This window comes from Lepisma saccharinum, chromosome 2 (assembly GCF_977018435.1).
Source record: "Lepisma saccharinum chromosome 2, izLepSacc3.1, whole genome shotgun sequence".
Lineage (NCBI taxonomy): Eukaryota > Metazoa > Arthropoda > Insecta > Zygentoma > Lepismatidae > Lepisma > Lepisma saccharinum.
Window position 1 is genome coordinate 106067522 of NC_139230.1, and position 14860 is coordinate 106082381.

A 14860-nucleotide genomic window follows, 5' to 3' on the forward strand; every position below is an offset into this window, starting at 1 on the left:
CAATGACTGACGTAGTAGAGGAACGCCAGCTAAAGTGGTATGGACATGTAAATAGAATGAATGAAGATAGGAAAGCCAAGCAAGTGATGGAGATGAGGGTTGAGGGTAGAGTAGGAAGAGACAGGCCAAGAAATACATGGGAAGATAGAATAGAAAAGATAGGATTAAAATATGGAAAAACTAAGAACGAAATGAGAAGAATGAGTCGAGACCGGACGGAGTGGATGAGATGGACAGAACGAGGTACCCGACGCTTAACGGCATAAGGGAATGGAAGAGAAGAAGAAGAAGTAATGAAAATAGTACAGTAAAGCAACAAATCAGTGAAAGTCAAAAGAAATTTGACCCCTCCCTCCTCACAGTTAACCCTGATATTCCCCGAGAAGAAAGAGAAAAAATCCTAAAGCTCGCATACACGTATGCAGATATTTTTCTCTGGCCAGGGGATAAATTGACTAAAACCAATGTTTTGGAATATGATATCAAACTGACAGATGACACCCCAGTGTATGCCAAGACCTACCCTATTCCTTTTCATTACCGAGAACCCATGAAACAGGAAGTTCAGAAATTACTAGACCAAGGTGTTATAGAGCGCTGTGAAGGGAGTCCCTATCGACACCCAGTTCTATTAGTTAAGAAACCCAATGGGACTTACCGTTTTATCTCTGACCTCCGCGACCTAAACAGGATAATAGCTCCGATTTCCTTACAATCCCCAGACATAAAAACCATCATAACAGAGATGGCTGGAAAGAAATATTACTCAATTCTAGATATGTCCAGTGCATTCTTTCAGGTATCATTAACAGAGCGTTCTAAGGACATTACCGCCTTTTCTATTAACAATCTGGGTAGTTTTAGGTATGCTAGGTTATGCCAGGGATTGAAAACATCCCCCGGTGTAATGAACCGCGTAAGCGAACTTGCCCTTAGCGGAATAGACAGTTCAGAACTTTCTGTTTACACTGATGATATTATTATTTACAGTTCAAATCTCCCCCACATGCTTAACATACTGGACAGAGTGTTTCAAAAGTTACAAACAGCATCCCTTAAATTATCACCCTCTAAGTGTAGGCTAGCTTTTACCGAAGTAAAAGTCCTTGGTAACTTGGTATCTCAAAAGGGAGTTAAGATTTCAGAACACATTCTTAAAGCTATTTTGGAATATCCCACCCCTACCACCAAACGCAAGCTTCGTAGTTTTCTAGGACTTGTCAATTTCATTCGACGATTTGTGCAAGGTTTTGCAGGACCAACAGAATGTTTATTTAAGCTTCTTGAAAAGAATGTTAAGTTTCAATGGACTAATGAACACCAGAAAAGCTTCGAAACACTGAAAGAAATGATCACTTCCGCCCCTATCCTCCGCCCTTATGACCCTAAGCGCCCCTCATATGTATACATTGATGCGAGTGGAATTGGCATCGGAGGATCGCTGTTACAGCCTGATGAAGAAGGGAATTTACATCCATGTGCCTATTGTTCACGAGCCTTAACAGACACAGAGAAAAGAGCTGACACATTTTCACTTGAAATTGCAGGTGCATATTATGTATTGAAAACTTTCAAATTTTTTCTTATGAATCAACATTTTGTGGTTCTCACAGACAACAAGGCCTTATCCTATCTTCGTTCAACTAAACACCATAGTTCTATTCTAGGAAGAAGAGCCCTTTATTTTCAGAATTTTGATTTCGAAATAAGGCATGTCAGCGCTAGTAAAAATGAACTTGCGGATGCACTCTCCCGTGCAAGTTTACCGCTTGACAAGACTAATCATGACAAGAAAGATGATGATGATGATGATGACTTATTCTTTCATCAAGTATTTCATGCACAAGCAGCAGATTTTGATATTAGTTCAGAACAACGTAAAGACCCCTATTTCAGAGACATTATTGACGTATTAGAAAACAAAGATAAAGCTAGTGACCCTAAACTAGAAAAGCTTTCGTATTCTTATGTACTCAAAAATGGAGTCTTATACAGGACTAATAAAATCAAAACTGGTAATCGGGATAGACTTTGTATTCCCCATGCATTAAGAAATCAAGTTTTCGATCTTATTCATGCACACAAAATGAATGGAAGTCACCAAGGTGCACAAAAGACATATAATTTAATGCTTATGCGTTACTTTTTCCCCAATATGAAGAAATTTGTGTACGATAAGGTTAGACATTGCATCCCTTGTCAGATTTAAAAGAAACCACGAGGTTCTAAACCGCATACGCTGCAAACATTTCAACCAGTCCAAATTCCTTTCCAACGAATTCATATTGACGTATGTGGTCCTTTAGTCTCTTCAAAAACGCACAAATACAAATATTTTCTATCGGTAGTTGATAGTTGTACAAGGTACGTAATTACAGCTCCTTTGGCTAATCACGATGCACAAAACATAGCAACAGCCCTAGTTGAGAAAGTCTTTTTAGTCCATGGCATCCCGGAAACGATCTATTTAGATCGTTCAACACCCAATTCAAGTTTACTCTTACGAGAGTTGGCTAATATTACAGGCGTACAACTAAAATATGTAGATACTTGTGCCCATTTCACGAATGGATTAGTTGAAAGTTCATTTAGTTACTTGAAGAAAGCTATGAGAGTTTTTGTGTTAGAAAAGAAGGATTCATGGTGTGACTATTTAGCTAGCGCAGCGTTCAGCCACAACGTTACAATCCATTCTGGATCCCTCCAGAGCCCGTATTTTACTTTGTTTGGCTACAACCCAAGGATCTTAGCAGACGCAGTCCTTCCTTCGAACCCCGACAATGTTTCCCAGACGAACGCACAGAGACTTGAACTCCTGACTTCCATACGTAAGACAGCACATGACAACCTGCATAAGCGTTACGAACAGCAGAAAAAGTACGTAGACCGCACTTCTAGGAAAATGCAGTACTCACCAGGACAACATGTATGAATTCTAGATGCCACTCCAACTCCAGGCGTGTCAAAAGCTTTTGCGTCCTCTTATAAGTACAAAGGAACTATTCTTCGCAAAGTTAATGAGAATTCCTACGAAGTAACTTTCATCGACGGCAGGAGTAAACAAAAGACTGACACTATTACTATTTCTAGACTCAAAGCCCGCTACGACTAGTGCCATAAAAACCCCACTAACATTCATTAACACGCCACTCCGTTGTCACTCGCTTTAGCCTCCTCGTTGCGTACATTGCACATGCTAGCATCCCATGATCCAGCATTTTCTCACGCTCATCGACTCCCCTCCCCCCTCTTTCCACTTCCAGTGCTCGCACTGCATTTCTGCGTTAGAACGAACTCATTTTTATTTTTAATACAACATGGTTATTGTTATTTTTAACAAGATCAGGATTACAGAATGCTATCTCAATCGTCGGAACATTTATAATACATCTCTTGCCTAATAATTTATTTTTACTGATATTTTAATGTTATTTTATAATATGCGATTAAACGCATAGTAATAGTCAGAACATATCACTTAGCTGATTTGACTAATAAGTACTTAGTGTGTTTATGATCCTAACTAGCAAATATTTTTTTCCCCATTTGCTGGTACATATACGCTCAAATGAAGAAAAAAGTACAAAGACATAAAAAGAACGAATGAACTAAGATAGAACAAGATCAATGATTTAAAGAACAAATGAACTGCGTAGAACTTGCTTGAACTTTTGGCTTTTTGGCCATAGCAATTTTTTTTTATTTACGCTTAGGTGTAACGCGAACTGCTTCTTTGAAAGCTGCAATGCACTAAATATGTTAATAAAGCATATAATAAATATAGGCAAATGTTCCCACTCTCTCCTTTAATTTTATAGTTCAAATATTGATAGCATACAACATGGTATAGCTCATATCCCATGAAATTAAAACCTACTCTATTTTTCAATGAACTAATACACAAATCTATTACTTACTCTTTTTCACTTCTTTTTCATTTTTTTTTATTAGCAGCGAATCGAAGGCGCTTAAACCTTTGTCCACAATACACGTAAAATTCTTGCAATTGCTTTTATAAACGACATTTACACATATTACAGAAGGAAATGTCTCGTAATCACTTAGTTCGTTCTATTATCGCTGAATTCTCCTATCTTTTCTCATTTCAGACTCCTACCACAAGATGTCTCCAGCTCATTATGCTATTATTACATCCATCGTGATAGCTCTTCTCGGCATACTTATTTTATTGGCATTATTAATTATATCTTGCTGTTGTTCCCACAAATCACGTGTCACAACACCCCAACAACAATTAAAGAAACTTTCCATCAGTGCCCCGATTGCTTTACAATCACTTTCGCATGCCCCGGAGACACCAGTCATTCCCACACCACCCCCTCTTCCCCCGGCCCCTTTCACTACTGGTACAAAACAAATTAATACTCCAACTCAATGTACCACCATTCTTTCGAAAGGACGCCGACTTCCGGCACCTCAAGTCAAGCCACCGCCGCCCCCGGCCCCTATCCCGGCTAAGCCGACTATTCTACCTATTCCCCCCCATTCCCCCCCGGCGAACTTCCCTCATGTAAACCTGTTAATCATAAACAGGTCCCCTTAAAAACTCTACGTCATATAAGCAACAACGCCCCTTCGCCGTCATTCAAATTAGATATTACCTCCCATCCCCCCCAAAATAATTCACCAGTTTTAACTGAAAGTCCATTTTCAATTGATTTTATAACCCGTCATCATTTATTGTAAATCTGCTCCACTACCTTTTGCTTTTTCCTAATTTTTCCCTTTTTTGCGCTTGTTTCATTCTCATCGCCACGGACGTTACCGGACCCATGACGACCACCGGCTTGTACCATCGAGCGAGAGACCTAGGCTCATCGCAGAGACCGACGACGATTTTGTGGAGTTCCAGCCCCAACAAGGACCCGTTCCCGTCTGGACCCCATGGCTGATTTTTCCATCTTCCAAGCCGCGATGCAGAACTGGAGCTTTTTACCCAGGACGTTTCTTGCCCCGAAGCGCCATCGCAAATTTGACTTCCAGAAGGCCCCTCCCACTGAGTGCATCCTGCTCTTGTTTCCTGACGTCATATGATGCATATGTTATTTTTCATCGGCTAAAAGTGTTCCGGTGCTCAGCTACTTCAACTACCGTAAGGCACACGCTATTAGTACGCACGCATGACCATTACAGTGCCAAAGTTTGTGCCCATGGGTACTGCCCATACTGGATTAGAGATACGTCTCTTTCTTTTGTGTTTTTTTTTTTTTTTATCGTCAGCTGCACAGAACGTCCAGCCTATGGCGGCATGCAGTTTACAGAGTTGCCATAGGTAACATACCTCAAGGCTCCGCCCAGCATCGTGTATGTTCCACCGAGTGTACTTTGAACTCAGCAAACAGTAAATACAACCGCTTGCGGTTCCCGGCGTTTCTTCACACTGTGCTGACATGTGTTTTTTTTTTTTATTATTATTGTGCTGTCATCACTCAATCAAAACTAGTTCAGTGTCACACTTATGTAATTATTTTTATCCATGCCTCAAGACTTAGTTAATTGTGCTCGTACCTTTTGAGTTTATAAGAGGCTATGACATACAATTTAATATTTTTTTTATTATTCTACGTGTTTTTATATTTTTTTTTCTCAACGGTGTTTGGTGCCACGATATGATATGACTCTTCTGGTGATTTCAATTTTTTTTTACGGTGATGTGAATCTTCTGGTGATTGACTTGCTGTATTGGTTTTCTACGAGTTTGATATGTTAATAAATCATAATTTTTAAATATAACCTACTCCGGACGAGGTAGTCGACCATCACAGAGTGGTTCGATTATTTCAACAAGGGGAATGTAGAGATATGGAGATTATTAAACCGAGAAAACCTCGTCATGTTAATATTCACACTTGCTTATTTCCTGGACTTGTCCGACCAGCGAGCGATCCCAAGAATGCGCTAACTTGTAACTTTCGTAAAACAATGAACTGGAAAGGCAAACGCGTGGATCTAAACAGGATCTACCGCGTTTGAAAGGTTTAACAACCTTTCGACGCCTAGAATGATAAAAGCAAGCTCCTGCCCGGAGCTCGCTCTCTTTTGATTCTGGCACTCATCGACGCTACATGGATAACTAGTCCGATTACTTTACAACACGTTACACTGCTAACTACGACGATGGAACACGGAGTTACCGCTGCTTACAAGGCGCAAGGGATCGCCCGGTTTGGTGAGCTGAGGGTCGCTGGATAGAACCTTGGAACTGTCACGATTCGGTCTGCGAGAAGCATTAGGACAAGACATCACACACATCTACCAGGTATGAACAAGCGTGAATAACCTTTTACACCAACTTTCCATATCTCTACCCTCCTACGGAGCAGGTTTAGCCAACAGACATTATTAAGCTCTACCTAAATGTTTAAATGAAACTTCCCTGTGACCTCAGAGCCCAGGTAAAACGGGCTTACAACAATATAGATGTCTTCCCAGTTAGCACTATCTCTGAAATATGGAACCTTGGACACTGAGAGAAAAGAGAATATTCACAAAAGAGAATATTGATTAATGAAAGCAAACGTTGTTTTTCGTCGGTGGTTTTCTTTTTTGGCAAAACGATGTGTGATAAAAAAAATTATGTTCGTTTGGAAGTATAATATTTACGTGGAAGTTGCAAGGCCTGCTGCTTCCCTTTGGTTTGAATGAGCATAATAATTATACGTTCATTCCAAATCACAAGTAAAGGCAAATGAGGAAAAATAGTGAAGAGCAAATAAAATAAAGGAAGGAAGCACCCGTGTCGCATTAAAATGGACGAATTTTGCCTCCGCTAATGCGTTCGGCTCTTAAATTTTGACTTTTGCTGATTATGGAACATAGAATTAAGTAATGCAGAAAAATAATTGTCTCCATCACTGAACAATACTGACATGCGTGGCGTGGCTTTCGGCTGCTTGCAGGTATTGTTCATGTTATGCAAGTCGTTGCTCTGAAGGCAATGACTGAATGTCGGCATGACAAATACCTGTCAATCTAAGCGGTTATTTAGACCAATTCTTAAAGCAATAAAGTAGTACTCTGTCCTGGTTTTGTCATTGATGAAAGAAGAGTATAATTTACAATAAAATTAATAGAATAAGACACTCCTCGCTTGCAGAGTAATAGTAACAGGGAAGTCCACTACCATGCCTTAGTATGATGTTTCCATTGAGTATACGGACGGACTCCACCTTACCGCTTTTTTATTCATCATCTTACTTGGTAATTAATTTTCTTTGCACACCTAGAAAATGGAAAATTCTACTGAAATAAAGCCGTATACAAAAGCTTGATAATCGAACATTTCTTTCACAGTGAATGGAAGTTACATCTTTGTTAAAATGTACTTATCAAAATGAAATACATAGCAATACTTACTTCTAATGTTCATTTGAACCCTATTAAGGAATTCTCTCTGCCTCTCTGCGCTTGCCGGAAGAGTTGTCGGTGGGGCTGCAGAAGGCAATTCAGCGTCGGCACTCTCTGAGCTGAGGTTGCTCTCAGTTGATGTCTGTTGGTCTCTTCGGATTGTTAAGTATCTTGCCCTGCGACCAAGGGCTTCATTCGAACCTTCCTGGTTAATCTCCTCATTTTCTCTAGAGTCTCCTTTCAGAGTATTAGTGTCTGAGAATGAGTGGAAATATCAACTAAACAATAACTTTTCCTTTAATGTTTAAACTTTTTAAATTTCAAAAGTACTGAGGTCTTTCTTTCTTCGTCTTCTTGCTTTAATTTTCTCATACAGCATATTTGTTTTGCATGCATAAAAACACCAATGATAAAATGTATGTGACTAACTTTTAAAAATATGTGTCATTAGATAGTTTAAATATAATAGACGTGTTGAAATTTTAAAATACACACGAAACATTAAATATTAAGTTTGTCATGTAGGAGATGTTACAGCCCAGTTCTCTTAAAATATGTTAATATTATTATTTCGTTTTCTCTTTCATTTGTTTAACGCAATTATTTGTAGGTTTGTGAGGACTCATTATATCAAAATTTCTATGAAGTAGACGTTGAGAAAGAAAATCAGAGCCACTGGTTTAACAGTACGCCCTGATAACTTCAGTCATGAGACATTCACACTATTGATTTTAAAATGTACCTTTGTGTAATGTTTAGTTGTATGTTTAATGTTGCCTAAACACGTTGAACTCAGCAGAAATAAATGTACAAACTAGTTTTACTTTCATTCAAATAATAACATATTTATTCATAGAGCATCTATTATTTAGACGAAGTGTCTGCATTCGATTTGCGATTGACATATACCCCAACTGATTCAATCTGGCGACATCCATTTGAAACAGGCGGTGGCTAGATGCCTCTTCGGCTCACGGAACCTGTATGGTACTGATATCAATTTCCCGACTGTCTATAGAGGAAGGGGGCTTGTATCTACCAAATTAATATTTAAAACAACTTGCTCCTGCCCTCTGTCTTGGTTTAATATTTTAAACTAAACCTAGAGGTTTTCCTTATTTCTTCACACTTCTTGAATGGAGGGGGGATCTGCAAGGAAATTTATATTAATGTTATGTTACGAAAGTAAATATATTTAATGTCTACAGACCTCAGTACTTTATATAATAATAATAATCAATTGCGCAACAGCCCATGAAGGTCCTAGGCATACCTACCGACTGCCGATCTCCCTCCCACGCTTTCCTTCGTCACCTCTAAGCGTGGAGATCTTCAACCAGTATTGGAATAGTCGGGGGGTCAGCCCGACGTATTCCCAGCCGTTATAGTAGGTCTTCTCGACCGGATTACGCTCACTCACTCGGAGCTCCTCAATTTTCTCACGATGGTGGGTTGCCACCGGCCCTATACGTAGGCCGAATAAATTCCGACCAGAGCCGGATTCGAAACTTCGCCGTCCCGCAGCGAACGATTTCAAGACGAGTGAACGCCTTAACCCGCTCGACTACGGAGGAGGACTCAGTACTTTAAAACTGTTAAATCATTCTAGTTTGTATGCAGGTACTTTGGCATGCTGGTCATAATTAACACTGAATGGAATAGAACGTACCCAAGGAAGCATAAAATGTTGCCGACTTGGAAGATGATTTCTGTCCATCATAGTAGACACTAATGTTGCTGCTGTGAATGCTATTCTCAGCCCAGAAAAAGTTCAGAAGAGATACAGCATCATGCTCCTGAGCAATGTTCCATGCATACTGGGGTAATGCTTGTCTCTCTTCGGTGCTGTACTCCACTCTAAATGATAAACCAGTTTGAATTTGGCCATAATTCTCTTCCCACTAGAAAATTAGAAGATTGAAAATAATAAATAAAGACTTCAATCTAAATTGCAAATTTTGAAAATATTATTTCTAGCATCATTGATGCCTACAACCTACAACTAAATGATAATTTCTAACTACATCAAATCAAAATGAAAATAATTAGCTTTTCTTTCAATTTTAGAAATCTACTAACGCTTAATATTATTTTTGTGCAACTAATCGAGTAAATTATAGATATAAAGTTGAGACAAGAAAAAATGAACCTAGGAATTACATTAATATTCGTAAAATATATGTACGTCCATATTAAAGTAGACTTCAGACTGTCATATTTGTATACTGTAACATTTATTACAGGAAAATGTTTATTATTATTATTAACTATTAGTATTCTATTCCGTAGAATGTTTTCGTAAGTTTATTCAACTAATTTGTGCTACACCGAAGGGTAGAATTTAAAACATAATTACATAACAATTTTTTTCACGTTAAGGTCAATTAGAAAATTCTACGTGAAATCATGTTTACGAATCAGGAAGTCGTTAAACTCTTTATTACTAGTACTAGTTCCCAGTACAGGGATAAAATCTCAGATTTATTTTCTAGGATAACATCTTTTGACGTATTCAGCTATTCAGTGAGTACAATTTGTACTGCCTATGCTGAGAACTAAACATATAATTGAACTTATTGCGTGAATTTTTTGATTAGTACCATTTTCTCCTGTTTCGATACCATTGTCATCAGAGCCTATTGGAAAAATGACAGATAAGTTAACATACCCATTCAGGCTGTCTAACGTGAACTTCTTGGCTACCGGAATCTAGGCTAGCTGGAGTCATGCTAGAAATTCGGTGCAGAGCAGTGTATGGGTAGCTGCTGGAGTGGTAGACAAGAGCTTCTTGGTTATGTTCAGCTGGTTCTACAGTTGCATTTAAGGAAGCTTCTCTTAAATCAACATCGATTTGAGCCTTAATAGGAAGATGCAATTGACTGAGTCTATCGTATCCAGCAATGTATCGGGCGGCGTTGAAAGGAGTGAAAAAGCTCACTTTGGAAACAGTCTGGGAGGCATAACTGAAAATCAGAATAAGGACACCACGTTAATACGAAGTATATCAAACCATAAAACCTTGGCACCTGAATTTCACCTCAAGTAAAGATAATACTTTGGGCCAGGGGTGCCCATTCCTCCCAAGGCCAATGGCGCAATCCCCCCAAAAATCATGTCATGCTTCCCCCCCAAATCATATCATATGTTCCCTCGACCCCAAAAATCATATCATTCGTGCCCTCAAACCACATCGTAATCCCCACAGAGTACTTAGTTACGACAGCGTGTCTACCGAAAGTAACTTTTCTCTCAGCTTTACTCAATACACTTGATCTGCCCCTCCTCCATAAACAGGAGGTCCATCACTCTAGACCGCCACTAAAATCGTACATCATAAGTCCCACAAAATATTTTTCTTGAATACACACACACACACACACACACATACGTGTAAACGTGGTCTTATAAGGCCCGAGTGAGTGTACATATGTTGTTGGAACCACTATAATTTGATAAATTAGCAAAATCAAATTCATTTTAAAATGTCGAGACCACGCATGTGATTACAAATACTACCGTGGTTTTTGAAAATTATCATTTATGCAGTTTTCCTGACGAAAAAATGGTTAATATTCTTGTTGGAACCTGGTACCAATATCTAATTTACGTGTTGTAATTTTAATACAATTGCATCCGTTGTGGGTACCAATCAATATTGCAAAACCCGTACAACCAATCACAATTCTTGTAGGTCACATGATTTCTTCCTGTGTGTAAGCAGCTACGTACCATACCGAATTGGGCAAAAAGTTGTGAAACGCGCTTTACGGCGTCAATTGAGAGCGCGTAGCTTGTCTGTCTCGGCGCAGAGCATTCGGAAGGGGAGGGGGAAAAAAAGAAGAGTTCCTCTCGCGGCGGAGTTAGGAAGGGATTAACTGCGGCGCAGTCAGTGGCGTACTTAAGCAGTTTATGCCCCACTGTGGAATTGAGAAAATAATCACATTTACCCTAATCGCTGACTCTTAATTTTTACTTTGCATACTTTTATGTGTTGTTTGAAGATTTCAGAAATCAAAGCAGGCTTGTGTGGCCTATCATGCCGCAACTGTGTGAAACGAAGCTCTTTATTGGAACGCTACCAAGCGAAACGCAATAGGTAACAAGCGTCAAGAGATACGTATCGCTTGGAATTGAACCCTCAGTAATCAATTCGACCTTTCGCATTAATGCGACAGGGCAAGCTGCACATGTCGCTTTCGGCTCGGTGCATTAGGTTTTTCGCGCATGAGCGGTGAATTTCTTGCTTTAGATCGAAGTCGCCAGTGTTCATGGGAGTCCGTAAGGGGGGGCAAGGGGGACCCGTGCCCCCTTTGGAAAATGAAAGTCAACCAAAAATTATATATTTCACACATATAATTCCATTTCAGCCACAATAATATGTGTTAATTAATGCACGAACATGATAAATTCAAATGTAAGCAATGTTTTTTTGAAGGAACATTGGGTAAAATGTGGCTTATTTGCTCCCCCTGGAAAAAAAATACCTTCCTTGCCCTTCCCTGGAAAAAAAAACCTGCTGACGTCCATGCCAGTGTTGTCTGTCGATTGTCGCCTGCCACTTGTCGCTTCGATCTGAAGTCTCCTTGAAGGGGTCAGGGGAAGAATTCTGACGGAGGCGACAAGCGACAGTGTGCTTCCACATCGACAAGAGACACGGGTCCCTTTTGTCTTGTAGACTAAAACATTCACCGCCCGTGCACGACAAGTGGAGGCATCACGATGCACAACATTGATAAAGTAGCCAGTTTGAGTGACACAACCAAGCGACATGCAATATTTGCAGCTTACCGTGCTGCATCATTCGAAACGTTGCAATGATTACCGAGGCTTGTCGCTTGTCGCGTTACGCTTCGGTCTGGAATCTGCTTAAACGGCATAAACGGCAGGCGACTAGCGACATGGAGATTTTATACCAAAGCGACAAGCGACAAGCGACATTAGACTATTCAATATAAGGCAAAGCATTCACCGCGCATGCGCGAACAAAAGTACGAAGCGACATGATGCACGGTATTAACAAAACTGGCCACGCAAGCTACAAGCGACACCTGCATCTTGTCGTGTCGCTTCTGTTCGAAAGGTTCAATTCATTACTGCTGGTTCGCTTCCAAGGGACATGTGTTGGTTGGCGCTTTCGTGTGTAATCTCCCTTACAAGGCAAGAAAGCTGCAAACGACAGACGACAAGTGACAGGCGACAAGCGACACGGAGAATTCACACAGAAGCTGCAAGCGGCAAGCGACACTAGCACAGTTAGTCTAAATCCAAACATTCACCGCGCATGAGCTAACAAGAGCACTAGATGACAGGATGCACGGTATTGAGAAAACGGCCTAATCAGAGCTACACGTGCAGATTGACCTGTCTTGATACGAAAGGTTGCATTTATTTCTGAATGCTGGTTTGCAAGTTAAGCGTGTCACGTGCCGCTCCCCTCTGAAAGCTACACCAAGCCATTGTTTTATTGAATTCTCCTCAGGAAAGGAAGAGAATGCTTATACAAATACAGTCTCCGTAGATCATTTGCTAAGCCACTCATTATATTTGAAACTCTACTTTATGTGCACACTCAGCGTGCACTATAATCAACTGAAGCGGCCCTAATAAATTATTCGCTGGAACTAGGATCTCACTTTCCTCATCGTTGTGAAGGGTCACTCGCAATAGAATTGTTACCATTTTATCTCTCTGGTTGAGATCAGAATTTGGAGACTATAGTCGACAAAAAAGTTATTTCTCTTGGAGTTATTAGATTGGGGGAGGAGGGTGGTGCTTCAGATGGCTGTTCCATGTAGACTGTACATTTGAACAAAAGGAGCAAAGGAAAAGTAACTTATTTAATTTCTTTGTAAAATGAATTAAGTGTTAATTTACCAGAAGTCCAGTACAGCAAAACTATCCAAGTTTATAATGGTGTGAGTCTTAATGGACATTTTAATTAAACCTTTCTTAACAAACTGATTCAATATTGAATAGGGTAGTGGTTCCCTAAGGGGGCGCCGCGGCGCCCTGGGGTGCCGCGAAATGTTCCGGAATTTTAACTGAAATGCCACTTACTTGTTAGTCTACACAGGGTTTTAGATATGATTGTTTCAAACATTTGCTTATTTAGTACTTTTTACATAAACAATGTTTCTGAATTTGAAATATGTGCTTATTTTTTAACATAAGGCAAGCAACCTAACAACACTAACTTAGCGTTGCAAGTTTTAGATAGGCCTATGCCTATATTCTGACTTGGGCACCGCGGAAAACTTTTGAAACTACAAAGTTTGGGATCCCCTGAAATAGGGCATAATTGTAATAATGAATGATTGACGTATAAACTCGATGTGAATCGTAGAGAAATGTTTGTTTCGCGAATGGAGCGAACAAGAAAATGTTTTATAAATCTCATTCCTTGCAACCACCCAATCACAGTAACTGTTGATCACCTGACCTCTACTTCCACGTCACCCATGAAGCCTGCTGGTGCTTCTTTGCGTCCTAGCACCTGGATCACAAGCATTTCGTTTTCGCGCCTTTTTTACCGGACGCCCGGTCCTTTCTTATTTCGGTAGTTCTTCTCGCAGTCAAGTAGGAGGGGTACGAGTTCCACTTAAAGCCTCCCCGATGGCCCTGTCGACCTCCGTGACGGTGTGTTTATCACAGAGCGCTACGACGTCAGGGGTTCCGGGTGCGAGTCCCGGGTAAGGCACGGGTATTTGTTTGTCCAAATGAGAAAAACTGAAAATTGAGAATAACCGAGAAATGAAAATCTTGATAATATAGTGAAAAACGGGGGATACTTCCGGTTAGGGGTATTCCTTAAAAAAAATGGCGTATTGGTTGCTTCGTCGCCTTGTAATGAAAGGGTCCCGGGTTCGATACCGGTGGAGGCACTTTGTGGTTTGGATTCCACTTTAAACTGTAGATCCATTCCCAATAAGCCTTACTGTGCATAAAGCGGACTTAACCAAGCACAATATGTACTATTTTGCGAATGTGGGAGTTGTTGGAAAGGTTCCCAATATAGCTATTTTGTTCTTTGATTATTGGGCTGGTTTAAATATAATTAGTGAAGGCAACGAGAGCAAGTGAAATATTCATTCGAGAATTAGACTGCAAGAATCACTAGCAGAGTTGTCTGTTTCCATCCGAATCGTGGCGCGCCAAAAGCAAGTTCCGAGCGACCCAGCTGGCCGCTGGCGCCAAAGTGTCTGGAATCGTCTCAAGCAGACCGACCTGCAGTGAGCACACAGGCAATGAATTCGGTTTCTGGTGAAGTGACACTTATATATATACAAGACCAGGAACGTGACCGGGGATGGAGGGTTGGGACAAGATATACTTTGTTAAATTTGGACCACGTTATCTGTTTTTACCATGTATTTAGTAACTCTATAGTCCAACAGCCTTTTGAAGACCAGAGCTTATCAAATGGGTTCTTTGTTGATCGCATTCAGTCCCAGCGACGCTGTTATCAGACTTTCTCAATAGGAACCAGATCGTC

At 40.2% G+C, this 14860-nt stretch overlaps 1 protein-coding gene across 1 annotated transcript in view; it reads right to left on the minus strand.

The window, feature by feature from the left end:
• The window catches only part of LOC145983555 (vitellogenin-1-like), a 221953-nt gene that overhangs the window by 49949 nt on the left and 157144 nt on the right, over positions 1-14860 (minus strand). The window contains exons 9-11 of the mRNA XM_083116634.1: positions 10037-10331; positions 9038-9269; positions 7378-7623 (exon numbers count right to left, since the gene is read on the minus strand). Of these exons, the coding sequence (XP_082972760.1) occupies positions 7378-7623; positions 9038-9269; positions 10037-10331 (773 nt within the window). The remainder of the gene's footprint in view (positions 1-7377; positions 7624-9037; positions 9270-10036; positions 10332-14860) is intronic.